The following is a 26,939-nucleotide window of genomic DNA, read 5'->3' as shown; positions in this document are numbered from 1 at the left end:
GGGAGGAAAAGTCACATTCTCCACATGCTCCAAGGAACAAAGGCTCTGTTGACCAGAACACATTCCATAGTGTGTACTGTACTCTGTGAAAACGTCTGTGTTGATCTCGAGCTATAAAAATTATACATACATCCCTGTGGCAAGTTCAAGAACGGGTTTACAACTCCCCTTCCCACAACCCTTAAACTGCCAAGCAGATTGAAAGCTGAAAAGATTTTCTGGCTTTTAAATATCCTTATTTTGCAGTCGAGAGTATTTTGGATGAAACTAGTTCAAGAACTTGTATTTCCAAAATGATGACTGATTCATGGCCTATTTCTTCTTTGCATTTTTATCAACTTCAACCCACATGAGGATACAGAAAACCCACAATAGTGAGCAGCTTCTCGTATCGTCTACCTGTGGGGAAAACATTTCCATAAGAAAAACAGAAATGAGAAACAACAACTGTGCAACACGCGTCAGGCTTCTCTGGGGTGCTATTCCTTTTCAGTGAAACCTTTTTAAAATGGAAGTAAGACTCATACTACTGTTTTTATTATTGTGTCGAGCGCTCAGTGATTCGATGTTATCTATAAATCAAGAACACGAATTTGACAGTGCACACAATTCATCCCACAGCTGTTTCAAAAGGTCCTTCTGCAGAAGTGCCTCTGCACTGAAGAGCTATTGTGCATCTGATACTTTTGGAAAGCGTTGGCTCACACGGGGGTGTCTTTTTAGACCCGATTCTGAATTGGATATTTATGCTTATGATTAAGTGCCGTTCTCCAAAATGAGACAGTTGAACCTTTTTTTTTAATCGCACACTGATGCACTGTTAAAGGTAAACTCTAGTATTTGTCAACCTGGGTGTTATTTGCATATGTGTGTCCACAGTTTACTCACCTGCATTGTAGAGATTTGGGAGACGCAGCCAACAGCAAGAACAGAAAGGAGCACAAGCCTCGACAGTTTTCCAGGAAACATTTTATTAGAAATCAGCCATGAAATCCCTGTTACTGTTGAAACAAAGCAGATAGTGCTGTAGGGAGCTGCTATATCAAATGTTATTACTCTTGCAGTCGTTATCGGTGAAAATGACATCCCCATGTAGTTTTGATTGACTGGAGGCATTTGTGATCTAATCATTTCCTCCTTATCAAAGCTTGAGTAATTATTGTTTATGTGTTTTCGGACACCAGCTGCAGACTATGATCTGTATTATGAAAGGAGAACACAAAGTGTGTGTGTGTGTGCGTGCGTTTGTGTGTGTGTGTGTGTGTGTCACAACTGCACTGAAAACATTACTTAAGTATAACATACTAGGGATGAAAAAAATCTGAATTTCGACACTCAAAGCTGAAGTGTGAAGTAGCACCAGAGATATGCCGACCACTCCTCCCTATCCTCTACTCCCTTTTTAAATATCTCTCTGTTTTCCCTTTCTAGTGCCTGAGGATGTCCAAGCGGAGCTTGTTTGTTCGTCTGGTGCCATGCCGCTGCTTGCGGGGTGAGGAGGAGGCAGTAACATCGCTGGACTACTCCCACTGCAGCCTGGAGACTGTTCCTAAGGAGATCTTTAGCTTTGAGAAGACCCTGCAGGAACTCTACCTCGATGCCAACCAGATCGAGGAGCTGCCTAAAGTAAGGCAAACACACTGATGTATAGAAACTTTATATTTCTCTATGTACGCAGTCTACAACCTTTTGTTTTACTCTCGAGGCCACACAATATTGATTTGCTGCATGCATAAATAGTTTATCTCTTATGAGAAGCTTGCATTGTTCACACTACGTCATTCATGTTCATACACAGAACAGCCTTTGAATGCCGCACTTGAACTTTTATGACAATTAGGACATTTAAGGATAGAATATACTGTGTATTCCTGGACAACCATGTGCCTTTTGATGAACAGCGTTATCTCTCCTCTCTCTCCTCCAGCAACTGTTTAACTGCCAGTTACTCCACCGACTGAGCATGCCAGATAACGACCTAACAGTGTTGCCAGCAGCGATCGCAAACCTCATCAATCTCAGAGAGCTTGATGTCAGCAAAAACAGTAAGCAAAATGACCATATATTACCACCATACATGTTCCTGACCACAGCCTCTGTTTCAGTGACCCTGTAAAGTTCAAACGTGTAACTGTGTCGTTGTCCTTGTGACTGCAATCAGTGAAATAATTGTTTTTAAAAGGAGATGGTTATCAGGAAAGAGTTACTGCAATGCATCATTGCTTCCATGTTACGATTGCTTCAAAGATATTCTGAGGTAAAATGCCACAGCATGTTGCGTTAACACAAGAGTGCGTGACTCTAAACCCCTTACGTGATTGATAAAGGAAGGGGACAAGCCGAGACGTGCAATGTCTTGTACACGATCTTCATCAACCGCGAGAATTATTTGCACAAGGTGCTCAACTCGAAGTGTGTTGTCAGTGGTTTCATAGAGTGGGAAGTGACAACATTTGTCAAAGTGCAACTTTACCTCTTTAAAGATGCATTCACACTGTTGAATACGAGGGAAAGCTTTGTACCAGAAGTCGTTTCATTTGTGCTTGTTTAATGTAAGATTTCCACTGTCAATGTTGCTCTAGTCTGACATTTAGAACAAGAAACAGCTGCAGACTTAAAGCGTCTGACAGTTCTCTGTTCTAATGCCCAGCTGCACGTAGAATCAATCATGTGACTGAGCTATTTTAAAAATAAGTCAGTACTTTCATAACATCCTGTTGCATATTCCTCTCAAAGGGTTTTGCTTCAAACCTGTTGTCAGTATTGTAATATTTAAAAAAACTCTCTGTGCTTCCTGGAACAATGTTAAGCTCTGTAGGCTAAAGGCAAGTAGTAACACAGGTTGCTGCATAAGATGGTTGATCATCACGATATAACCGTGAAGCTAAGCAGAGCAGAAAAGTAGGATGCACGCTCAGCAAAACCCTTTCATGACCAGAGAAAGGTTAAAAAGGTAGTTCTAATATAAATAGACGAGTGGAGAGACAGCCAAGATTAAACAAATGTTGAAGGATGTGGTGGCGTTTTCATGAACCAGAGCTGCATGTGCCGTGTTGACATTAAAAGTAGCTTATCCTTCTTCACAAAGCACTCTTTGCTAAGTGTTGTGGACACAAAACAAAGTGGATGGAAATAAACCTTTGGACCTGGTCACGTCCCCTTTCTCGCAGTTCGCACATTGTAGATGTTTCATGAGAACTTGCAGACGATCACTCAGTGGTCTTCCTTTTTTTCTTCTTCTTCCTTTCCTGATCTTTCATCATGTCACCTCGAGCGCTCGTGGTTGTTTAGAGAGGAAAGGTGCAGAGACGCTCTTAATGTGTCCACGACTCAGACAGAGAGCCTTCCTGCTTGTACTCACAATCCACCTGTGTTTAACATTTACAAAGCTTCTCTTACCAAACACCAGCTACATTATCCCTCATCTTTTCGGTTTTGACGAGAGTCATTTGTTTTGTGTAAGTGGCAATAAAACAGTTGAGATTTAACATGCAGGTGTTGAATTGATGGTGTGTAGTTGTCGTACATCGTATGGTATTTACTGTTTTGCTATTTCTCTCTAGGTATCCAGGAGTTTCCGGAAAATATCAAGAATTGCAAAGTCCTAGCTATTGTAGAAGCTAGTGTGAATCCTATATCCAAGTAAGCACTACCCGACCTCGTACAAAAGCCTTTCACCCCTAATTAACTCCATGTTGGTGTAATGTTGGTCTACGCTAAGTACTCAGGCATCGCAGCAGCTTTGTGTGAGTGATGTGATTCCTGTTCCTGTGTGCGTTGTCAGGCTCCCAGACGGGTTCACCCAGCTTCTGAGTCTGACGCAGCTCTACCTGAACGATGCCTTCCTCGAGTTCTTGCCAGCCAGCTTTGGCAGGTCAGTATGTTCTCCGGGTTGAATCAGGAAGAAGTTGTTGAAGTACAAACTAAGGCTGCTAAATGTGGTGTTGAGTGTTTGTTTGTTTTGAACCGACAGTGAATTGTTTAGCTGTCCGTTCACTGTTTTGGTTGACTCTCTCGGCTCTCATAGCCTCACTTATGTCCACAGCACGCAGCTGCTTTCAGCGAGAAAGCTGTAAAAACCCACTGAACTCTACCTGCTCAGCACCAAGCGGCAGCCTGACATAGTTAAAGACTACCTGGTGAACATAGTGGAGCACTTAGCAGCTAAAGAGCCAAATATTTCCCTCAGGAGTTGGTAGAGACCACAAATGGAGCTAAAAGAAAGTGAATATTAGATTTACATTCATCAGATGATCACCAGAAACAGAACTCTAGATGAATGAGTAACTGCCGGACATGTAAACAAACAACTCTTCTCTATCGAGTTCATTTCCGCAGCTTCAAAGTGGCCAAGAAAATCAATTATTTCAGGTTTCACAGGCTTTTTGGCTGTGAAATAATAAGAGCTCTGTTATATGCCCCATGTCCAAATATTATTTTGGGGTACTTAATTTAGCATGTTTCCAGATTCGGATCCATGATGATGTGACGTATTAAGATGTTGTTCCTCTTCCTAAAGGCCAAACAGCTTGTTTCATTAAACCAGCAGGATCACTCGGGCTGTTTGTAGTTCACACAATAGCTTTGAGCTTTGTGATTAGACAAAGCATGTTGTGTGAGACGTGTTGTTCCCCTCTGAAGGTGTCTCGTACCGCAGAATATTTCATCAAACCAAAAAAACGTATTTGCAAACTCAAGTTATTAGGGTAGATAAAGGTTACTGCAGTGTGAAGATCAGATGTTGTGTCATGTAAATGTTAAGTGTTGTTCAACCTAACTTGACATTTTGACTTGCAGGTTGACTAAACTCCAGATCTTGGAGCTGAGAGAGAACCAGTTAAAGATGTTGCCAAAGTAAGTGGTTTTGCAAACATCAAATACACAGTGTTCGTTTTATTTACTAAATAAAAGAGCCGTATCGCTGTAAAAGTCATGTTTGTGTTGTTAAGCAAGTCAAGAATTTCCACCCTTACTTCCTCACGGTCTCCTCCTTCCCACACCCCCGGCTCTCGGCCGCGTCCTTCATCCTGCCCCTTCACTCCCCATACGTCTTAACTGTAGCATTAAATTCCACGGTGTTACATAAGAGCCCCTTTTGCATGGCTGCTTGCTGTGGCAGGTTTTATAATCGTCTCCTGGGACAGTTGTGAGGGTTATTTCACCATTTGAGAAGGTTACAGTGCGAGAACTCTCTAGGTGATTGTGGGGGAAGTTACTTTCTCTTTCTGTCTCCTCTCATGCTTCACTTGCCGTATCATCCCATTTTTATGTCCTTCCGCAGAACTGTATTTCCCCATTTGCCTTTTTTCTTTCCCTCCTCCCCTCTGGCTGAGTTTCCTTTTGTTATCTTCACTCACTTTCCTTTTTCTTATTTGTCACTGACTAACTGACGGGCCGGCCGGTGTATAAAGTGCTGCGGATCCTCTCTTCTCGCTGTGTTTATGTGACTGAGGCCAGAGCTGTTAAAGACTGGAGCCCTGACAAAGAGAAGGACTAATGGTCGGGAACGTTGCCAGAGCAACACACAAGCATTTCAGAGATGTAAACAAATGTGTGCGTGCACAAAAGGGGCGCAGTAGAAGTCTTTTCAGAGCGTCCACATAGAAAGTGCAGCCCCTTTTCTCTCGGTGCACAGACGCACACCGAGCATATGCATAAACCAAATGTTTCTCTATATTTTAAAGAAGGATGCTGTGCTGCTCACAATCTGAGGTCATAAGCCATAGTGAACTCACTCTCTAGATGAGCCAGCACAGCTCATTCTTACTCCTTTCAACACACATGGGGGGGGGGCGCTCTGGCGTTCTTGCCAACTTTGAGGTAAGAATGTGAAAAGCTGGCTAACGCTCAATGATAGCAACATGATTAATGTTTTCATATTGTACCAAGTACTTAAAGAAACACCAAACGGCCTATATCATATTTATAATTTACATTCTGGTTTTATGAGGAGCCCCTAAAAGCAAAGCAGACTCCACAGCAGCGTTGGTGGGCCGAGTCTCGCTCGTGTTTTAAGGGAAGCGTTAATCCCCGCTGTGCGCCGATCATCATATGTTCCCAAACAGAACTCTGTACATCTCCTGTCATGGAATTTAGCTCTTGTTGTGTATGTAGAATTGTTTTGTTGAAGAGTCCGTCATGCTTGCATACATTTTAGATTTGTGAAATCCTGCCAACATTATACAATTTAAACTCTTGACCCCCCCAGTGTGTTTTTATGAGTAGTTCAGAGGAATTGCCTTCAATCAGGGACATGAAAACAACTCTAGCAAATCTTTAACTCTCACTTTTTGAGACTTTGACTTTGTTTGCGTGTGATGGCTTTGAGGGTTAAATGCTCTAAAAGGCATCTTGCCGGTAGGAATGGGAGAATGATGCGTATTAGAGCCGGTAGTGAAATAAGCCTTTTCTTTTACTAAGAATATTTCACCTCCAGTTTTCTGACACTGGTAATCCGCTACATATAGAGAAGACTGTAAGCAGTCCTGGTTTGTATCTGCTTGTTTACAGTGTAGCAGAGAATGTGAGACTGTGACCCGAATGTGAAGAGAAAACTCTGGAGCGAGGCTTCGGGCTAGCATACGCAACATTTTCCTTTATTTAAAGCATATTTTTGTCATGCCTGAGCTGTAAAAGGTATTTCATTGCTCATAAAATGATGCAGTGAAAGGAGTAAAGGCAGAGCATGTATGCTATTTAAAACGTAACAAGAAAATTGCCATGTAATCTTTTGGCTTCCTTTTTTGAAGCGCATAACACCAACGCTTATAATCCTGCCTGATTTATCCTGTTGATTTTAAGATCTCACTCTCTGTCTGTCTGTCTGTCTGTCTGTCTGTCTGTCTGTCTGTCTGTCTGTCTGTCTACAGAAGCATGCAGAAGCTCACGCAGCTGGAGAGGTTGGACCTGGGGAGCAATGAGTTCACTGAAGTGGTGAGTATCTGTCAGTCGGCCTGTCGGTGCCCAGGGCTTCCTACCTTTCTGGCGGTGACCTTGCCTCCCCCTTCCTTAAAAATATCCTCTTTTCTTCTCCTTTTATTTTTTAAATGTTTTTTTTTTAAGTGCTTATGTAATGAGTGTTAATTTGTTTTCAATGGAAGATAGCGTTCATTAATGCAGGATAATCACTGTGGAATGAGTAACTGGCCTCATGATTCATTTTTAGCTTGTTTATGAGTTGAGCTCTTCATCCTGTCTCTTCCCAGCAGACACACACACACACACACACACACACACACACACACACACACACACACACACACACACACACGCACATCCCTAACACTTAACTTCCTTTCTCCCCTTTACATCTGCAGCCTGAGGTGTTGGAGCAGCTGACTGGAATCAAGGAGCTGTGGATAGACGGGAACAGACTGACGTTCTTACCTGGGGTATAATTTACAATCAATCCTATACACCCTTTCAGAGGCTGCTGTGCCCCAAGACATCACCTTGAGACTATTCCTCTTGATTTTCAATCCACGTGTCTGCTTAAATCTCCATCAAAATGAGCCGCAGTCAGTTTGCATCAGACTTTGAGCCCTGTAAAAAAAAAAAAAAAAAAAAGGGAGAAGGAGCCGCAGTTTAGAAAAGAATCTCTTGCTGGCTGAACACAATCGGACAGTTCTCCAGAAAACAATGCAGATGTCCCAATACTAATTACAAACATCTGCAGCTGTGAAGTCATTATTTTCCTTGAACATAATTCAGTTATAATGATGTTTTAATAGTCAAAATGTGTTACATGAGATTAATTTCTCATCCAAAAGACCAGCTTGTTTGTAACTGGGTCATAATTAAAGCATTATTTATTCTGCCAGTATTTCAACAGCATCAGCTGTAGTCACAGCCTGGCCTTTTTATAAGCAGCGACGTCTGTTGGGAATATAAACCAAAACCGTTCAAATGTGCGCTTTCAATTTTTAAAGATATCATGATTGGGCTGCTATTACTTTACCGCACTGCTGACGATGTTTTGGGGATTGTCTTTAATCCACTGCTTCGGTGTTCAACCACCACAACTGCCCAATTCTTAGATATCAGTTCAAATTCAGTGTCTATTGTGTCTCCTTTTTATTTATCCAGATGCTTGGGACGCTAAAACACCTGGTGTACCTGGATGTGTCCAAGAACAACCTGGAGATGGTAGATGAGCAAATCTGCGGCTGTGAGAGTCTGCAGGACCTTCTGCTCTCCAACAATGCCCTCACACAGCTGCCGGGCTCCATCGGTAAAGATTACAGCGCACACAGCCCACTGATGATGAAACACCTCCCGTCTTTCAGCTATTGCCAATACATTTCTCATTCCTGGATCCCTTCCCCGTGTTGTTTTGTCGGTATCTAATTCCCATAGATGTTTTTCCTGCTTAAGGCCCCGTCACACATATCCGTATGACAGAAACGTATACCGGCGCATACGAAATATCGGCAATAGGTTGATATAAATTAAGGGTAAATTGGACGCAGACGATACGGCGATCACGGCAGACACACGGCCCTGTCGCACAACTGCGTATATGAAAAGTAGCTCAAATTTGTCAGAGTCCAAATACGTCCAACTTTTCCACAGCGGTGTTGTAGCTGACGTATACATACCGAATACATAACTAATTATTATGCGTATGTCAAACATTGATAGCGTATCACTTACTTATTTAAAACGTATCAGAGCGTCTGGACAACGGAGCTGGAAAAGTGCCATCCTGGTTCACGTCATGCTGATGCTGGAGAACGGCTAACATGCTGAACGCTAGCTGTACTGTAGAAACACGTGTAATAAGTTACTCCGTCGTCAGGCAATCATCTTAACATCGGGTAGGAATAGGGTATCCACTCGTTATCAATAAACTGGCTGTAGGATTCACCGTCAGCCGACGTAGCCTATATCTAACGTAGTCACGTAGGTATTCACGTAGGTATTTACGTAGGTTAGTATTCACGTACGTATTCTGTATTCACGTATGTCTAACGTAACGTAGCGTCTGCATATCTTATGAAGCACACGTCGGGTACGTCCATTAATTCTGAACATGCTCAAAACATCAGCGTTCAACAACGCACCCCAGCGTAACACCGCCTGCTCTTAACGAATACTACTTATACCTTACCTTATATCAACGTACACCAGCGTGTTGCCGATATTTTGTATTCGCCATATTTTTGTATACGTTATGCATTCGTTGGGTATTCGTCTGATACATTTTGTATTAGTAAGTGATACGATATCAATAGGTTAGACATGCGTATCTGTATATGTTCACTTTTCCGATCCGATGAAAAGTTGGACGTATTTGGACTCTGACAAATACGTTTCTGTCCTACGGAGATGTGTGACAGGGCCTGTAGCTAAAACACATTTTCATAACTCTAAAAGTGCACCAACTTTCAAAATCATACTGCAAGACATCATCACAGCAGAGGATGCAGTTACTGTTTCCTTAGTTACAGTATAGTCTTCGAGTCTTTGTCTGAGTATACGCTGAGAGTGAGTAAATCCACATTCACATGTATATCCAGGATTTGAATCGTTAAGGATACATTGTGGATGTTTGAAATGATTTGCTCACTTTCCTCCCTGTGGGGAAAAGTAATCATTCATAATTCATATGTGTGTATCATGCTAATTAAATCAGAAGAGTCCAGATGCACAGTGCGGTGGAGTCGGGGGTTGATTACTACTAAACTGATTATGGTATTGACATGAATGAATCCAATTTCCTGCTGTAATGGATACTTCTCTTTGTGGTGCAACAGCAAGTTATAATCAATAACTGCCCTCGAGCTGTATGCATCGCTCTAACCTTCTCTCTCTCACTTTTCCTTTTCACTACAGGCTCACTGAAGAAGCTGACGGCGCTGAAAGTGGATGAGAACCAGCTGATGTACTTGCCAGACTCAGTTGGAGGGTGAGTGTCACAGCTTTAATATCAGCAGATTATCTGCCATCGCATGATATTCCCATCAAACATCATGTGTTCTGGTGCTTTTATTTGTTTTGGTCTAATGCTGATGATATTTAATAATGGACATGATTATGAAGTATGAATGACAATAATTGAGTGGCATGGTTCTGAGTCTAGCGTATTGATTTATGGAAACGATGTAATTCGTTGTGGAGGGGTCGATCGTAACCCTAAACCAGATGAACCTCCAATACACTACTGATTAAATCAGCCGTAGCTGTTCTCAGACTGATATCGTCTGCAGCCGACAGGTAAATCCAGCAGTCAACAGCTGTTGAGATGGGATTGAGCCAGGTCCACATAATCTGAGTCATTGTGTTCCAACAAAAAAGATTAGGCTCCAATTTGTTTCCCCGTCCATTCCTACATCCATGAGAGACATAAATCTACATTGACTGTAAACTAGTGCTGCAGCTGTACAGGCCTATTTCATCCATTGTTTCCAAACAACAAGCAATGTCCATTATCCCATATGTTAGAATGTTTCTCCTACTGTAATTTGACACATTATATGACAAAGCCTATGGTTTATCTTAATCCCATGCAAGGATTTTATCTTAAGCAAGCTGATTTATTTTATGTTTTTATTTATACGCTGATTTTATTCAGTGCGCTGTCGGTGTACAGTGTTATTCGTCCTCGTTTCATATTCAGCAGGGAGCGGTCAAATTGTGTTTTTTTTGGAGTTTGATGGTTCTCTAACACAGCAGCTCTCCCGCGAGCCGCACTCTTTCTGCATTCATCTCAATCCCCAGAGTGCATTTGTATTTTTCATTCAGCAGAAAGCTCCAGCTGCGCCACACTTCTGCGTCAACACGGGTTCAGTCCCATGAAGTAAATGTCTGTTTTCACTGTTCTCAGCATCATTTACCCTTTACTTGTCTTTGTATTTCACAATCTTATGCTGCCCAGTGATGACACATAGTTTGACTATCTGGTAGTAAAATAATTAAAGGGGCATTCTACTGATGTGTGCTTCAGTTCAGTTTACTCGTCATTGCAAGTAGAAATCCTGTGAAAGCAGTTTTATGTCGCCTGTGGCTCTGGATGGTGCTTTCCAAAGTGTTATCAAAATATTATCTTGATTATCTTTGGGAGTGGAGACTACATGGATGTGGAGTTTGAAAGACGTTGGCGTTAACCAGGCAGCGACGGTTTAATATAAAATGCTTTTGTGTTGCATTATGGGAACTGTAGGATCCAGGGTTTTTGGCACCATATTGGGACAAATGTCGGGAGCCCTCGGCCTCTAATGCTTTGATTGGGATCATTATTTTTAAGTCCCTTTTCAAGTGTCTCAACTTCGAAATCGCTGAAGTTCTTCAGACAAGATGTAAACTTGTTTCCCATAATATGTGCTGTATACAATAATTGCATCACTTGATTAAAGTCCTCCTATCTTCCTCCTCGTTGCATCAGACTGGCATCTCTGGATGAGCTGGACTGCAGTTTCAACGAGATCGAAGCATTGCCCACCACCATCGGTCAGTGCGTCAGCATCCGCACCTTTGCTGCAGATCACAACTTCCTTACCCTTCTTCCCCCCGAGGTGAGTCTGCGCATTACAGTGTATGTATATGTGCGTTTGTGGAGAATAGAGCTGTGTTAAATGGTGTGACAAAGCTAGTCTGCTCCTGTTGCAGTCTTGTTGGCTCATGCTTCTGAATCCTTGGTTTCTTCCCCTCACAGATGGGCAGCTGGAAGAATGCAACTGTGCTGTTCCTACATTCCAACAAGCTGGAGTGTTTGCCTGAGGAAATGGGTGACATGCAGAAGCTCAAGGTCATCAATCTCAGTAACAACAAGTGAGTGACGTGCATGAAAAGGATCAAGTGGGAGGACAAAAGTAATGCGTTTTATTCTGTTTATTTTTGAATTATTGACGTGTAAAAGTCAATTGAAAGCGAAACCTCCAATAATTTTCTGCCTCCAGACTCTCAAATGTGACATTTTGCTACTTTTCTCTGTTTATCATTGGACGTCACGTCATTTTTGACATTTCATAAGCTAATAGACTCAACAAGAAATAATCAGCAGATGACTCGCTAATGAAAATAATCATGCGCAGGTCATGTATGTAAAAGAAGCTTCCTGAAAGGCTTTCCTGCAGCCTTGCATAGTTGCTTCATCATGAGTTGTATACATTGATGAAAACAAAGAGTTGATCTCACTCTTGCACAAACACATTCTGAAACATAACTGATAATTACTCCATCAGAATTGAACGGTCTTAATTCTGGCCAGAATGAAAATGTTTGGAAGTTTAGGCCTGATTGAGGTTTTGATCGGGGGTTTTCCATTCCTGGTGTCGTCTCTGTGCCAGAGACATGAATAACTTTGGCCATGTTCCCAAAGCACTGACTTTCTTTTTTTGTTCAGGAATAAAAATAGTTTAAGCCTATCTTTTACAGCGGGCCCTCAGAGATTAAAACGAGCTTACACTATTTCTTTGAGGGAAATATTGCTACTTTTTTTAACGGATGCACCGTGTTTGAGTCTTAATGGTTGTTGGTGCAAGACGACTCAGTACCTTTTTATTGTTTTTGTTGCTCTGCAGGTTGAGGAATCTTCCCTACAGTTTCACTAAACTGAGCCAGATGACTGCAATGTGGCTGTCTGAAAATCAGGTAAGATCACAAGTATCAGTGTTCCACTAACTGTGACTGTGATGCCTTCTATAGAGATTGTAATGGCAGCAGAGTAACGTGACTCTCGTTCAGCTGTAAACGAATCCCTGCAAGGCCGAGGAAAACGCATTCAAGATTCAGCAAACCACTTCCAGGACATTTGATCTTAACGCAGCAAAAGGCGACGCAGGTCAGATAGTGGTACATTTTTAACGTGTGGATCCTTACATTAGTGTTTGTTTAAAGAGAACTGTGAGGTCATCTAGACACGCCTGTCAAATACCCTGAAAAGTGGTGATGCAGAGATGTGAATGACGAGTCTGTGAGAAAAGGCAGCAGCAACTAGCCGGAGGTAAAGCAGACGTAGAGAGATCAAGGTCACCCAACAAGTTGTTTCTTAATGTTTGGACGTCTGCCTTGGCTAATGTGGCCCTCGACAGAACACAAGATAAGCCTATCGGAGGTGGAAACGCTTGAGTCTGCTCAGCTTGTGTGTCAGGAAGTGCCGTCGAGTCCTACTCTGTCAGAGAAATGAGGTTTTCTACGGGAAAGGAATTCTTGCACTACTCGTATCAAGCGCAGCAGAGATGTTTTAACGTGTGCAAAGACAAAGTGATGTTAGAGAAGACGCTGCTTGAGGATATTGATTGAGTGTGTTTGCTTGAGCCAGCTTATAAATATTTCTAAATTGCAGTGTGTTGACTCACCGCATTCAAAAATCAATTAATAAATAATTCACAATTTTCTCATCCTAGCTTGTCGATTTAAGTCTCTGTTCAATTGCCTTAACACATTGTGACTGGAAAACTGCTGAATGCTGTAGAATAAGTGTTTAGTAGAATGAGCTGTAGCGCTGTCCTGCCCTCACGTCGGCCGTCTGTTAAATGCAGAACAACATTTGAAGGTTTTCGTATCATTTCCACATCTCTCCACAATCAATCGCCTGCTGACGCCCACTGACGCAGGCTGTTTAAGGCAGAACTAATATTGATATATGAGAGTTTTAAAACATTTATTTGGCTTTTCTTTACCTCAATTTCTTGTCATTTATTTGCTGACATGCACGACAATTATGACTATATGAGCAGGGCTGTACGGTCCAAAGGTGACTAAGCTTTTGCACCAACGCTCTCAAAACAGCATTCCTGTGGACACGAGGTCTTTCAATGAAGACTGTTATTTTTAATGGCGTCTGGAATCCTTGTTTGTGCAAAAAAAAAGCCTTTTTATTTATGTTTTTATGTTGTCTTTGTGCAGCAAAATTGAAAATGTTCTTGCGTTTTATTGACTTGTAAAACACTGACACTATAAAGGTGCTACGTGTTAATAAATACGATATACTTACTTATAATCAGGAGTGCAGCACCTTGTGTTAGCAGGGCAGTGCTGAGATACGAGGGATACTGTTGGGCTGCTGCAACAATGGCGATGGGGACGTTGATGGAGCTTAAGCCAGCTCATCGAGGAATGGTTGACAGGAAGAGACACCCAGAGGTGCTTAAGTAGCATCTCAGTCAAAGCGAGGACAGTGGGTGGTTTGGAGAAGATTAGAGGAAGTACCTCTGCTGCAGAGATCTGTGGGAAATTGGGGGAAACCATATTGATTTCATAATTGAAACGACTTGTGATGCGTTTCCTCCCCATGTGTTCCAATGTTGCAGCCCAGTTCACTTGCCAATGCCAATTCAAGGCCAAGACCACCAGGACACAGCACTCTGTGTGTCGACAAGGCTCCGTTGATTGCAGATAGCTCACTCAAACCTTCTTTTTGTCTCCCGCAGTCAAAGCCGCTGATCCCTCTCCAGAAAGAGGAGGATCCAGAGACACACAAAACTGTGCTGACCAACTACATGTTCCCTCAGCAAACCAGGACTGAGGACTGTGAGTACTGTGCAGTCAACAAGAGTGATTATGAAAGAACACAGAAGAGAAACTGAATCTGGATCAAACTGCAAATGATTCTGTTTTTACCGTTCAGTTAAAAGCAGCAAGACTGGGTGTTAAAGATTAAAGCTTGTTAATCAATCGGCAGGCAATAATACGCTCCATGGAGCTGTACTTGTATGACTAATATGAGCACAACTTATAAGAATAAAACCATTTGTAGGAGTTCATGGTCCATACGCAGAATTAAACAAAAACAATTGACTTACAAATCTATTTGGCAGGTAAAGTAAATCCTCCGGCATCCTTATCGTAGCAGTCTTTGAGGTGGTCTGCAAGGATTCCTGTATTTATATTTTATCAGGGACCTCATTACCCGAGACCAAAGCTGCAGAAGAAACACTAGTCGTCTTCTTCTTGTCAAGCATCTGTTAGTTTCGCTTGGTTTCGTATAACACCAGACAGCTTGTGCTGACCCTGTTGCATCTTAGCTTGAGAGTAATTAGTGGTTCCAGATCTACGAGCTTGAAATACTTAATGGTCAGGAGTCAGCTGCTAGATTCTTTTTGCGACAATGTCAGTGATGTGTTGAACCAGCAGAACATGTACAAGTCACTGTACGTAGGTTCTGAACTCTGCTTGATGTCTCCGAGCCATCCGCTTCGTGCCATTTTCCACAGTTATCTACTGGGAAGCTTTTGTTTGTCGTGTTTCCTGAGAAGCTGGAATATGTCATGACCCGACGGCAATAACCGTTGATATGGTTGCCACACACCAGGTGACTCATATTATCCAATGTGCAGTCCCACTTTGGTGTGTTAAATTGTAGATAAGCAGAGTTCTTGATGTGGTCTGTTCTCAACCACTGCAGGTCATTCTGAGCCGACATCAGCTATTTCCTACGTAATACGTTCTTGTTTTTGATTTAATAGGATATTAACTTCTTAAAAACTGGATGTGATGCAGTATTTATATTTCTGGGTCAAGCTTCAAATGAGTCGATACTTGGTTTTGTCCGAGATCGACAGACATGACGGAGAGCAGGTCACCAAAGCAAGATGAGTGTACTACAGAGAGTCAGGACCGCAGCATCACAACCACAATCACCACCATGACATTGTAATCATGGCCTTGCTCCTCACTTACCAACATGTAGGAGTCATACAGAAGTGACAGCGAAGGAATGAGATCAAGCTGGATGCTTTGTACTGAAATGGGTCATTGAGGTGTTTGCCAATGTTTTCGCAATCGTCGTGTCTGCGATAAGAGTTGCAGATTTAGTCATATAAGGTTATTAGCTTTTTATGTTTTTGCTTTTTGTTTCAGTTTATCAGTCAGTCATTATTAAATGGTTTGGTTTCAGTTTAAAGGGTTAACTCCTGAAGTTCCTCCACAGCCCCTTTAATGTATTGGGCCGCTTCATGTAGTATTTGCGCCATCTGGTGGTCAAAGTCGGACTTGCAGGGATTAAAAAACTTAACAAATGATCCTCCCCTGGTTTTTATTTTTAGACATTCCCATCTCTGACTCCGAAAGCTTCAATCCAGCTCTCTGGGAGGAACAACGCAAGCACCGAGCTCAGGTGGCCTTCGAGTGTGACGAGGACAAGGATGAGAGAGAAACGCCCCCAAGGGTTAGTGTCCAACAGTTGCTCACATAAGTGGGAAAGGAAAGAATGACTGTGGTGACATGGTTTACCAAACTGCAATCAGTGTGAAATGTGTCTATATGATATTGAATGCACCTCGTGTTCCATGTTATTCCCATTCGACACTGACATCTTATCTCTCCCGGTCCCACCTCCTATCAAAACTGCAACCAAATGATTTTCCGTGCGTATTTGTCCCCTTGCAGGAGGGAAACCTGAAGCGCTACCCTACTCCATACCCAGAAGAGCTGAAGAACATGGTGAAGACGGCCCAGTCCGTGGCTCACAGGCTGAAGGAGGACGAGTCGGGTGACGAGTCGGGGAAGGATGCAAAACCAGTTGAGAGGAACCACATTGGAGTGCAGGACGTGGGAGTTAAGGTCAGCGTCAGCTAAATGAGATGTTTTACATGGAAATGCACCCGAGTTTCCCATGTAACTGACCGTCCGTACTCTTTTTGTGCAGGTGATAGAGGCTCCCTATCCTAATGGCACGGCATCAGACATGGATCCCCAAGTATCCTCCAACACATACGGCCAAAACTCCTCTTCAACAGAATGGAAAGACACTTCAGATTCTTACAGCGCTCACAAAGTTCCTCTCAAACCTTCGGGGGGCTCGATGATGAACCACGAGGACACGCTTGAGGTACTTTCAATCGTTTAGTCCTCACAATTTCACAAACGAATACTACAAGCACCTTTTTTACGGAGTTTGCAGCTTAAAGAAAACATTTAATTTTGAACGTCAGGATTCTGACGGGCTGTCTGATGAAGAGGAGGAGATGAAAATTGCCGAGATGAGACCCCCTCTTATTGAGATCTCCATCAACCAGCCTAAAGTTGTGACTTTAAATAAGGACAAAAAAGGTGACAGTTTTAAATTGAAATATATTATTTTAAGTGACGCTTTCTCTACACAGTACACTAACGGCAATATTTCTGATTAGCAGATGACGCCGACTCTTTGCTGGATGACACCGTGGCCAACAGCAACCAGAACAACAGCAACTGTTCGTCGCCATCACGCATGTCTGACTCCGTGTCTCTGACCACAGACAGCAGTCAGGACAACTCTCTGTGCACCCCTGAGAGGGAGGCGAAGATGCCCTTCCTACCAAAAAGGTTTGTGTCATTCTTCAAACCTTTTAGCGTGGAGTGTAAAGTCTTCCTCGTGTTATTACAAAACCTGATGCACCTCATTCTTTGTTGCAGGCAAGAGGATGAAAATATGAACCAGCCTAAAGACACCGCCCCTCTGCTACATAATGGTAATGGCTCTGAAACGTCCCTTCAAGCTCTTCTGAAAACCCAGCAGACCCCGCCAGAGAAAATGGGCGACTATGACCTGTCAATGGAAGCCAGGCTGGTCCTTCATTGAGAAGGGAATTAACAACGGCATGGGAGAAACGTACACCAAGTGGGACCAGATCAATATGAACGTGTCCAAGTTGCCAACCGACAACATGGTCCGGCTGGACGAGGTGGACAAAACCAAGAATGGTTCAGTAACCCAGGAGGACTTGGACAGCAAGCAGGGTTTTAGCAATGACAACATGGAGCATTTTCTGAATGGAAACCAGCAGGTCAGTGACTGCATCAATAGTCTGGGGAACAAAAGCCAAGCGATGAGAGTCGAGACATCTGCTGTGCATTTGGCCTCGACAGGCATGACAGCCAGCAGTGACATGTCTCTGTCTCGCAGCACAGAGGAACTGTCTCCAGACAAAAGGTGCCATCCAGGTGCCATGCAGGTGATTAAGTCTCAAAGTGTGAGCAACATAGAAGCAGGAGGCATGAAGCTATTCTCCTTTGATGGAGATGATGAATCCTATGACGCAGCAGGAATGACTAGGATGGCAGGGGCTGGCCCAGGGCCAGGAGCTCAGGGCCAGAGCATCGTCAGGAGCAAGTCAGCCAGTCAGTTACTCAACGACCAGACTCTGCAGATCTACCCCGGCTCCTCTGCCTCTTCCTCAGACCTGCTCTCTTCCTCTAAGCCCCCTGCCAGCACCAGCAGATATCCAGTTTCCTCCAGCATGGCCATGGGCATCCCTCCTCCTCAGTACAATGTCCAGTACACAAGCAGTGCCATGCCTACAGAGGGCCTCTGGGCTCCGAGGACGCCCATGCCCCCCGAGCAGCAAGGCTACCTCCCCCCTCCTCCTCCACACTCACTAGCCAACACCAACTACTCCAACCGTAATCAAGCACCTCCCTACCCTATACAGACCCAGCAGAGGGGGCCTCCTATGGCTCCCAAAGGCTCTGGGGACATGTGGGCTAAGGAGAGGCTTCATTCTACTGCAAGCCAGGCCAGAAGCAGTACTCTGCAGAGGCAAAGCAGCACCGCCTCCACAGTTTCCATGGGCGACCCGAGGCGCATACAGGTGCCTGATGGGGAATACATGACGTACAGGGACATTCACACCCTCGCCAGGGGGCCGCTGGCAATGAGCCAGGCCATGCAGAGGCCCCTCTCGGCTCGCACTTACAGCATTGACGTACCCGGATCTTCCAGGACTCTCTGCGCCAGGCCGCAGCCCCACGAGCTTCCAGAGAGGACCATGTCTGTCAGCGATTTCAACTATCAGCAAAGCAGCCCCAGCAAGAGGCCCAACACCAGGGTGAAGTCTGAGCACTCGCTGCTGGATGGGCCTGGACAGGTGTCGGGGGGAGTCGGGCCAGGAAGGGTGCCATCTGACTGGAGAGACCAGGTGATGCGGCACATCGAGGCCAAGAAAATGGAAAAGGTAAACAAAAAAGTACTACTGTACTACGATGAAATGTTGGTGAAGAAAGGTTCAGGGTGTTTGTGTTTGTAAAGGTTAACGTATGAACCAACAATAGGAATAAGATCCTCCTTTTTATATGCAGTTTGAAGTTTACCAAAGCCTACTAACCCAGCTGTGTGCATATTTCTGATTCACTGCATGTTTGTCTGTATATGCCGTAAACCTTTTTGTTGTGTCTTTTTTATGTCGTCACTTATTTGGTGGATTGCATGGCCACGGCTGACATGTCGGTTGCTGCTGGTTGTTCCATGTCGTCCCTCTGTTCAGAATGCGCTGTCTCGCTCCTATAATTCCAATAACGCTCCGCTGAGCTGGTCTCACTACGGCAGCTGTAGGGATATGCATGCCAGCCAAGGGTCTCTGGTCTTTAGTGCCAGGGGCGGACAGCCCTACGGAGCTCTGGGCTTCTGTGTGAGTACTGTGAACTTGAAGTTAGCTCCTGCAGCTCATACCGAGCCAGGGCTTCCAGTTCCTTCTAGTTTCACATCCTTTAGAAGATAAGTCTGTCTGCGTCTCTCCTCGGTGTTGAGAAGTGATCACTGACCCTCAGAACCTTTCACTTGTCCTTTTTATAGGCAAGTGAAAGTACAATGTCTCTCCTAACGTCTGATTCTCATGACCACAGACGCTTTCTAGTACATGTGTGTCTTCCCCCGGTGAATAATGGATGGATTCTAGTTTGTTCTGTAGCTCTTCTCAGTGTAATGCAGGTTGGCCTGTTTTTAAAGGGGGCCTACTTATTTTGTGTACCATCATCCCACGAGAAATTACTTAAAATCTACTTCCACACAAATTAGCGTAATGAGTTGTGTCTACCACATCTTGTTCAAGTAATAAACAAAGATGTTTCTTCTAGTAACACATTCACAGCAGGTCTGTAGCTTCTCTGAGTCCAGCTGGCAACAAAAGGTGTCGCCCAAAGCTGTGATGTAACCGGCTGGTTTGACGGGAATTGAGCTTTTTCAGGCCTATAAAGAAAACTCACCTTAATTTGATAAGTTAAGTTAATAATCAGATATGTATGTATGTGATGTTGGTACAAAACGCCCCCTTTAAACCTGCCAGGTGCTTTAACATCATAATCATCTTGGTGTGCGTTATCCCTCATCTCAGCAGCCTTGATCTCCTTTTAACTGCACTTTAAATCCTTATTTTGCTCATTCATCATCTTCATTTCAACTTTCGATCACTTCAGAATCACTTCTTATCTTCTCACAAAGGTAAGTGTGTGTGTGCGTGTGCGTGTGGTGTGTGTGTGTGTGTGTGAATCTGTAGAGGAGAAAAAGAGGCTTTTGCATCTAAAATGTCTGAACGTTGTGAAACCTCTTCCCTGCTTATCATTTAAGATTCACTCTTTCTGCAGCTTCAGAATCACATGCTGCGTAGTGTCTGAATAAAAACAAAGCACAATGTAATCTGATTATTTCCTAATTGTCCCTTCTCACCTCCTTCTAAAGATACTCATCACTGCCTAATGTCATTACCAGTCATGACAGATGTTTGTGTCCGTATTAATAGTCTGTCTCATCATCTGCTCATCCCTTAAATGAGTTTCAGTGAGGTTTGTGCACACTGTTAATGATCATCACTGTCTTCCCTTTCAGGATGATGTGTTTCCCCAAGGGCAGCAGAGCTACACCATGGACCCCCACAGAAAGGTAGGTTGATACATTTAGACATTTAGCCAAAGTAGTCAAATTTTAAAATGTAAAAACAATAACATCTGTGTTTTTGTTTCCTAGGTGCCTTTGATGAACGGTCAGATGGGCACTTCTGTTCGTCCACAGGTGAGCCAGGCGCCCATGGCCCGCCACCCTTCCAGAGAGCAGCTCATTGACTACCTGATGCTCAAAGTCTCCCATCCGCCCCCGGGGGCCCCGCGCATCCCGCAAGACGCACCGCAAGAGGTGAAGGATGGTGTTTACGTGAAATGACTTGAAGAAAGTGATAAAAATGTTTCTATTGGTTTGATTTAAAAGAATGGATCCACATTTTAGGGAAAGCGCTTGTTCCCTTTCTTGCCCAGCGACAGCCGGATATGAAAGCAGCATCAGTCCTATCATCTAACTTTTATTCACTCTCTTGCCGAAAGGTTGAAGTGGTACTTTGAGGGCATTTGAAGTCTTTGACTCTTCCGTACGCTCAGATCTTTGATTCATATAAAGCCATCGAGCCAGTTGGAAAGGTTTTCAAGTCTACTGTAGGTCAATTGTGTAATTTAACAGTGAATCACTGCTAATGAAAGTATGTGGGTGTGTTTCAGTTCCGTGTGAAAGTGGAGAAGAGTCCAGAACTTGGTTTCAGTATATCAGGAGGAGTGGGAGGCCGGGGAAATCCATTCCGCCCAGATGACAATGTACGTTTTATATTTTGTATATTACCACACATGCCGTATATTCCAATGTGTTGTTCTCTGTACTGTACACACACACACCTCTTATTATGTAACATGTTCCATATCCTATGATTTTTAGGGTATATTTGTGACCCGGGTTCAACCTGAGGGGCCGGCGTCCATGATTCTTCAGCCTGGAGATAAAATCGTCCAGGTATTCTGCTGTCTGACATGAGCTTTAAGGCTTTATTGGATTTTTCTCCACATTAACCACAACTCCGTCTCTTTTCGCAGGCAAACGGCTACAGCTTTGTGAATATCGATCATGGGAATGCAGTAGCTCTCTTGAAGACGTTTCCAAACACTGTGGATATGATTATCGTAAGAGAAGCGCAAGCGTAGACTCGACTGAATCGGAACCTCGAAAGCCGAGGGACACGAGACGAGAGACAAACTGAGACATTGATGTTGACTCTCATATTTTTATACACAGAGGAGACTGACCTGTTGATACCTGTTGGGACTATTTATAGTAGAGCGCTTCATAGCCTTGATCAAACAGGGAAAACCACTGAATGTAGTGGATCAAAGTGAGACGGCGGCAAACCTCTGCAAGTACAAGTCCTCAAAAGGCCATCACTGTGGTATATATATTTTTATACAAAAGAAGCTGAAGATATGACCTGCTCTGATGCAAAGAATTACTGTGGTCTCTGTACAGATCATCTTTTCCTTCTTTTTTTGTCCTAAACTCAGAAATCCTTTATCATAAATTAGTTTTTATTTCTGCAGATTGACATGAATTGACCACTTTGGGACATGGCTTCCTCTCCTTCAGCCAATTTGCCTTTTTTTTTTTTTTTAAGATGTTGAAACCATTATCTGGTCTGCCGTGCGATCTTGTATGGAGGACAATGTTACGTGCTTTTCATGTGGAGACGAATGTAGATGGAGAGAGATTGTTTCTCTTCTTGCAAGATTGAGGAGTTGAGAAGAGGAAATCATCCACCCCCCCCCCCTGCTTCCACAAACCTGTGAACACGCTCCAGCGTACCGACACTTCTGTCCTCACTTCCACCCAAATGTCCTCACAGCTCTGCATATCACCGGACCAGACCACTACCTGTGCTGTGTGGAAACAATCCTTCGCAATATGAATGAATTACAGCTTCTCAGATGTTGAAGAAATGCATTTGATCATCTAATGGAAATGGAAAGGAAATTCAAATATTGGGGGAAATGGGAGAGGAGAGGTGTAGCAGGTGTTTGCTCAGCCTTAATCTGTTTTGCCAGTCGGAAGCTTTTGTTTAAAGTTTTAAAGAAATTGGGAAATACGCTTTCAGGCCGAGCGTGACGTGAACGCAGAATGAAGCGCTAGCAATGACGGTAAGCCAGGAAGAGCTAATGCGTGTATTTCTAAAAAAACAAATGTCAGAAGGATTCCTTTAAGCGGAGAACGATATAGCGGTTGTGCTAGTTAACCAAAGCAAGTTTTTGAAATTGCAGACGGAAGGAAAAAGGCAGGAGACGACTTTTTAAGAAAGATATTTGAATAAGAACAGGTCAACGTTTTACTCGTGTTTTTAATTTGTTGAGAGCTTCATCTTCCAAGCAGCCATTAGTGAGATGTTTTGTTTGCAGGGGTTTCAACATCTGTCCGTTTTTAGTTTTTACATGGGAGAAGACCACCGTTTGCCTTTTGTGTCTCTACAAATGTTTTATCATGCTTTTTACTCATCACTTTGGAGCAGTTCTCTCAGTCTGTGTTTATTTGCTTTGCTGTACAGAGAGTAGAGTTTGGAGAAACAAGTTGTCAAGTGCCATAGACCTTGAACTGTTTGAATAGGGGGATGACCTTTGACCCCAGAACCCAAGCAATATCCACACATTCACAACCTACTTACGTTTGCAGCATAATGGCTTAAAAGCAATATTCAAAGCCTTTTTATTTTCTCTCAGAAATCCTCTTCAGATAGAAACACAATCTTTTAGTAATCACCGATGATTTTACATATTTGTTTTATATTGTGAAAACTTTTTTTGTAATGAAATAGCACAGGAAATATATGTCAGTGCTTAAAAAAAAAAAGATTTATCTGCATTGTGTAAAAGTGAAGGGCGGTGTCACTTTGCCCCTTTTTACTGTGTGTTGCTTGGATTACCACAGCTCCTGATGTTCATCTGTGCAAAACTAATCAACGTACACTGTTGGAAAAAGAATCCAGTCAAAGCTGCGCCTCAGAACATTCCTAATATTTGTCAAAGAAATATGTCGGAAGGAAAATATGTTTTTAAAGGCAACATCATCTCCTTTTTAATCTTCATTCACTGCTTAATAACTTTTGAGTGAGACGTGTTTCCACAAGAAATGGGAATGATAGAATTCACTAAGTAATGGCCCGATGAATCCAACGATACATCTGTGACCGCTGAATAGTTTGTACAATATCTAATATCATTTTATCCTCCAGTGTTTCAGCAAATATCATCCCCTCAACCTGTTAACTCGTGTCATCTAATGTTCCCATATGGAGTCAAAATTGACATATTGTGGCACTGTCGAACCAAAATAAAAACACTGGTAATTAACACAATTATTATTAATAACAATAGTTCCCATAATTCTTATTAACTGGATTTAAAATTGCTACATTTTATTCACAAGCAAATTAAATTAACATGTGCGTTTCCCAAATTGCTCACAGAACGTAGAGTTTTACACCGATTAATTGTTATATTATTTGTATTAATTTGTTGGTGATTTCTGTTGACTTTCTAAGAGTAGGGGGGGGGGGGGGGGTTCTGCGGTAATGGTCACTTTATATTCATGGCAAAAACATACAGACATCGTAGACAATCTAGGGAGATAAAAATGTCACATTTTTCTTCGCTTCATGTTGCTCGGTTTCTTATGCTCCCGTATTGTTCTTATTTATTTAGTCTTCTGTGGTTTTTAGACCTTACTAATCAAATTGTAAATATCTTAAAAAATTGAGAAAATAATTAATAACGGCATTAGTGACTTGCGATTGTAAAACCAGCAATAAATTGCAATGCAGAGGCACTCGTTTTAATGTATAGCTAGTATTTCTAAGGTTTCTCTGGAAACAGCCACAGTGAGATGATGATTGATATGCATTTATCCAACATTCCAGATTTTGTACATAATTACCTGTTTCTGAAGTAACCTGTGGAAAATAAACTAATGCTCTTTAGCAAGGATTCTCCTGTCTTCATTTCATCTTCTGCACTAAGTGAACATCACAGTACATGTGAGACGAATGGACAGTTGAAGGTACCGGGAGACTGCGTGTGTGTTCACAGGCTGCAAACAGAAGAGCTTTATAGAGTGATACATTACAACTACACCTACAGCACCAATAATCCCAATACGATGAGTTTGATTCTGATTCTTGCTGCTGTGAACATGAAGGATGAGATGAGGACTGATGTGTGGAATTAGGTAAAGTTGTGCAAACATGACTATAGTTTAAAATATGAAAATGCTCCAGAGGTTTTGAGTGCGTGTAGAACGGAACAAACTCTTCCTGCCTGTTGTACAAATATAATCTTTTCTCCAGTTTCTATTCAAGTGTAATTGTATATAATAATGTATAGTTGAAATTTTGTCAAACACCAGCTACACTGGTGGAGAGCATTCTGTCCTGTAACAACATGGCCGCACCTCTGGCGCCACCTTCAGGCCAAACATCCTCATTGTTTTCGGTAGTCCCTTGTGGGATCCAAGAATAGCGCTGGATGTTCCTTATTTTTCAGCCTTCCAGTATTTTTGATGTGTAATGACCATAACAGTCTCACATCCTTCCCGCCAGCATGGCTATAGACTTTTAGTTTTATTGTACATGTGCAGAAAGCATCATTTTTGTAATGGTTAATTACTGAAATTAATTAGTTATACTGCACAAAAAGCGCCCTTTAGCTGTGATATAATCACAACATACCACGGCCTGTCATGAGTTTGTGCTTAAATATTCTGGTAGGTATATGTAAATCACCTTTCCTGTTTGTGTTTCTGTGTTTTGACTGTTTTCTCTAATTTTCTTACTTCTTACTTTCTCAGAACTTGTGGATATGTGTCAATACTTTAATCTGTATATGGACCTTTTAAAAAAACATCTGTGCTTGTTTAAAGAGGCAGAGCCGTTTGAGCTGCATTTCAGCCATTGTACATTTTATTACGCCTGCAAATGAAACACTTTTTAACTCGACATCACAAGTAAACAATCACACAAAACAAAGATTCAATTCACATTTCAGGGTGTTTTATTGAACTGATATACCGGTGAGAGGTTAGGCTGCTTAGTCTGCTCCGTGGACGGCTGCGATGCTGGCTTTATGTGGTTTGGTTGACTTCTCAGGGAGTCCAGGATCTCAGGTGTTGGAGGGAGATAAGGGTAAAGTAAGACAAATATTCTTTGAATTATTTAAATATGTATTTTTTATAGTTAACATACCTTTTTTCGCCCATATTAAAGGGATGGGTCAGACTTTTTATTTACACAATAACATTAACTAACAGATGGAGGCAGCGGTAGACTAGCAGCTCCTTTGTTCTGCAAGGTGAAGTGACTGTTGTGAAGGAAGTCTGGTGGCTTTGAAGAGAACGTAGATAAGTAGTGGCTGAAATAAGTTTTGCTTTGATGTTTTTGTAGGGGTCCAGTGCATTACCTGTCAATTGGCAAGTGAAGGTGTTATGAAAATAAAGTGCCATGTCTTCTTTTCTCCTGCTTCTTCTTTTATCAGTGCGGTGGTTTTCAGTGATATCTTTAGTGTTGACCTACTGCAGACGGCCTTCCATGACACACAGTGCTGCCAGCTTCACTGGTGATTCAAGATAACTCCCGCTGTGCAAATTGCGGACCAACCAGCAGGAGCCACTGGTGCTGCGAGAAGGAATATTGTGTTCATTTGAACACACGACCAAGCTGAAGGTTCCTCGCCCTGCCCAGCAAAGGCTTCCTGTACGGTGGGTCGACAGCCCTGCCAGACGCGAGGGCTACCTGGGGCAACTCTGGCCCTCAGGATGAAAGAAAGAAAGATCGCTCCACCGTGCAAAGAATGAGGAGACGCTACAAAAAATGCCCCAGTGCAAGATGCTGCCAGACGCGAGGGCTACTTGGGGCAAAAACAAATCCTATGTTGAAAATGGTCGATCCAATCGGTGCAAGACGCTCCCTGGACCTGCCCTGCAAGACGCAAAGGCTTCCATGAGAATCACTGGTCCTGCTGTGATTTAGAAGTGAGGAGGTGCAGATATGGAAAAAGTGATTGCTCTGATGTTTCCAGGAGGATTATCAGCCCATCCATTGTAGAGTCCATCCGAGTCCTCAGAACCGCCTCCGCCTCTTCGCAGCAGCCTCCTCCTCGTCGCCGTCTTCTCTGCGTCTTCTTCTGGAGGAGCCGTGGCCAGAAGTGGAGGGGGATCCAGGAACCTCTGCATCTCTGGAGTCTTCGGAACAATCTTCTGGGGAGAATGGCCTGATGTCCTCAACATCCAGAACAGGGATATCGTACACAAACTCGTCCTCAAGCTCGTCTTCAAGTCCCACGACATCGACCTCAGAGTCCGAGTCCCATTCTGATCTGTCTTCCTGGTGCCCATACCTGTACCCGCGAACCATTTCCTCAACAGCAGCAGCAATATCATCATCAATAGCATGAGGGTC

At 43.0% G+C, this 26,939-nt stretch overlaps 1 protein-coding gene across 1 annotated transcript in view; it reads left to right on the top strand.

Annotated features, from left to right (window-relative positions):
• The window catches only part of erbin (erbb2 interacting protein), a 44,529-nt gene extending 20,058 nt beyond the window's left edge, over positions 1-24,471 (top strand). Inside the window, 26 exon segments of the mRNA XM_029444237.1 lie at positions 1,432-1,626; positions 1,928-2,045; positions 3,564-3,642; positions 3,785-3,874; positions 4,798-4,854; positions 6,870-6,933; positions 7,317-7,391; positions 8,086-8,230; positions 9,835-9,907; positions 11,384-11,513; positions 11,654-11,769; positions 12,522-12,591; positions 14,373-14,472; positions 15,987-16,108; positions 16,330-16,503; positions 16,589-16,771; positions 16,875-16,992; positions 17,076-17,247; positions 17,338-17,497; positions 17,499-18,875; positions 19,185-19,328; positions 20,522-20,575; positions 20,660-20,824; positions 21,181-21,273; positions 21,392-21,466; positions 21,547-24,471. Coding sequence (XP_029300097.1) covers positions 1,441-1,626; positions 1,928-2,045; positions 3,564-3,642; positions 3,785-3,874; positions 4,798-4,854; positions 6,870-6,933; positions 7,317-7,391; positions 8,086-8,230; positions 9,835-9,907; positions 11,384-11,513; positions 11,654-11,769; positions 12,522-12,591; positions 14,373-14,472; positions 15,987-16,108; positions 16,330-16,503; positions 16,589-16,771; positions 16,875-16,992; positions 17,076-17,247; positions 17,338-17,497; positions 17,499-18,875; positions 19,185-19,328; positions 20,522-20,575; positions 20,660-20,824; positions 21,181-21,273; positions 21,392-21,466; positions 21,547-21,654 — 4,248 coding nt within the window. The 5' untranslated portion in view covers positions 1,432-1,440 and the 3' untranslated portion in view covers positions 21,655-24,471.
• The last annotated feature ends 2,468 nt before the right edge of the window (positions 24,472-26,939 follow it).

This window comes from Cottoperca gobio, chromosome 12 (assembly GCF_900634415.1).
Source record: "Cottoperca gobio chromosome 12, fCotGob3.1, whole genome shotgun sequence".
NCBI classification, from domain to species: domain Eukaryota; kingdom Metazoa; phylum Chordata; class Actinopteri; order Perciformes; family Bovichtidae; genus Cottoperca; species Cottoperca gobio.
Note: the sequence above shows the minus strand (reverse complement) of the source record. Positions and strands in the feature narration are given on the sequence as shown.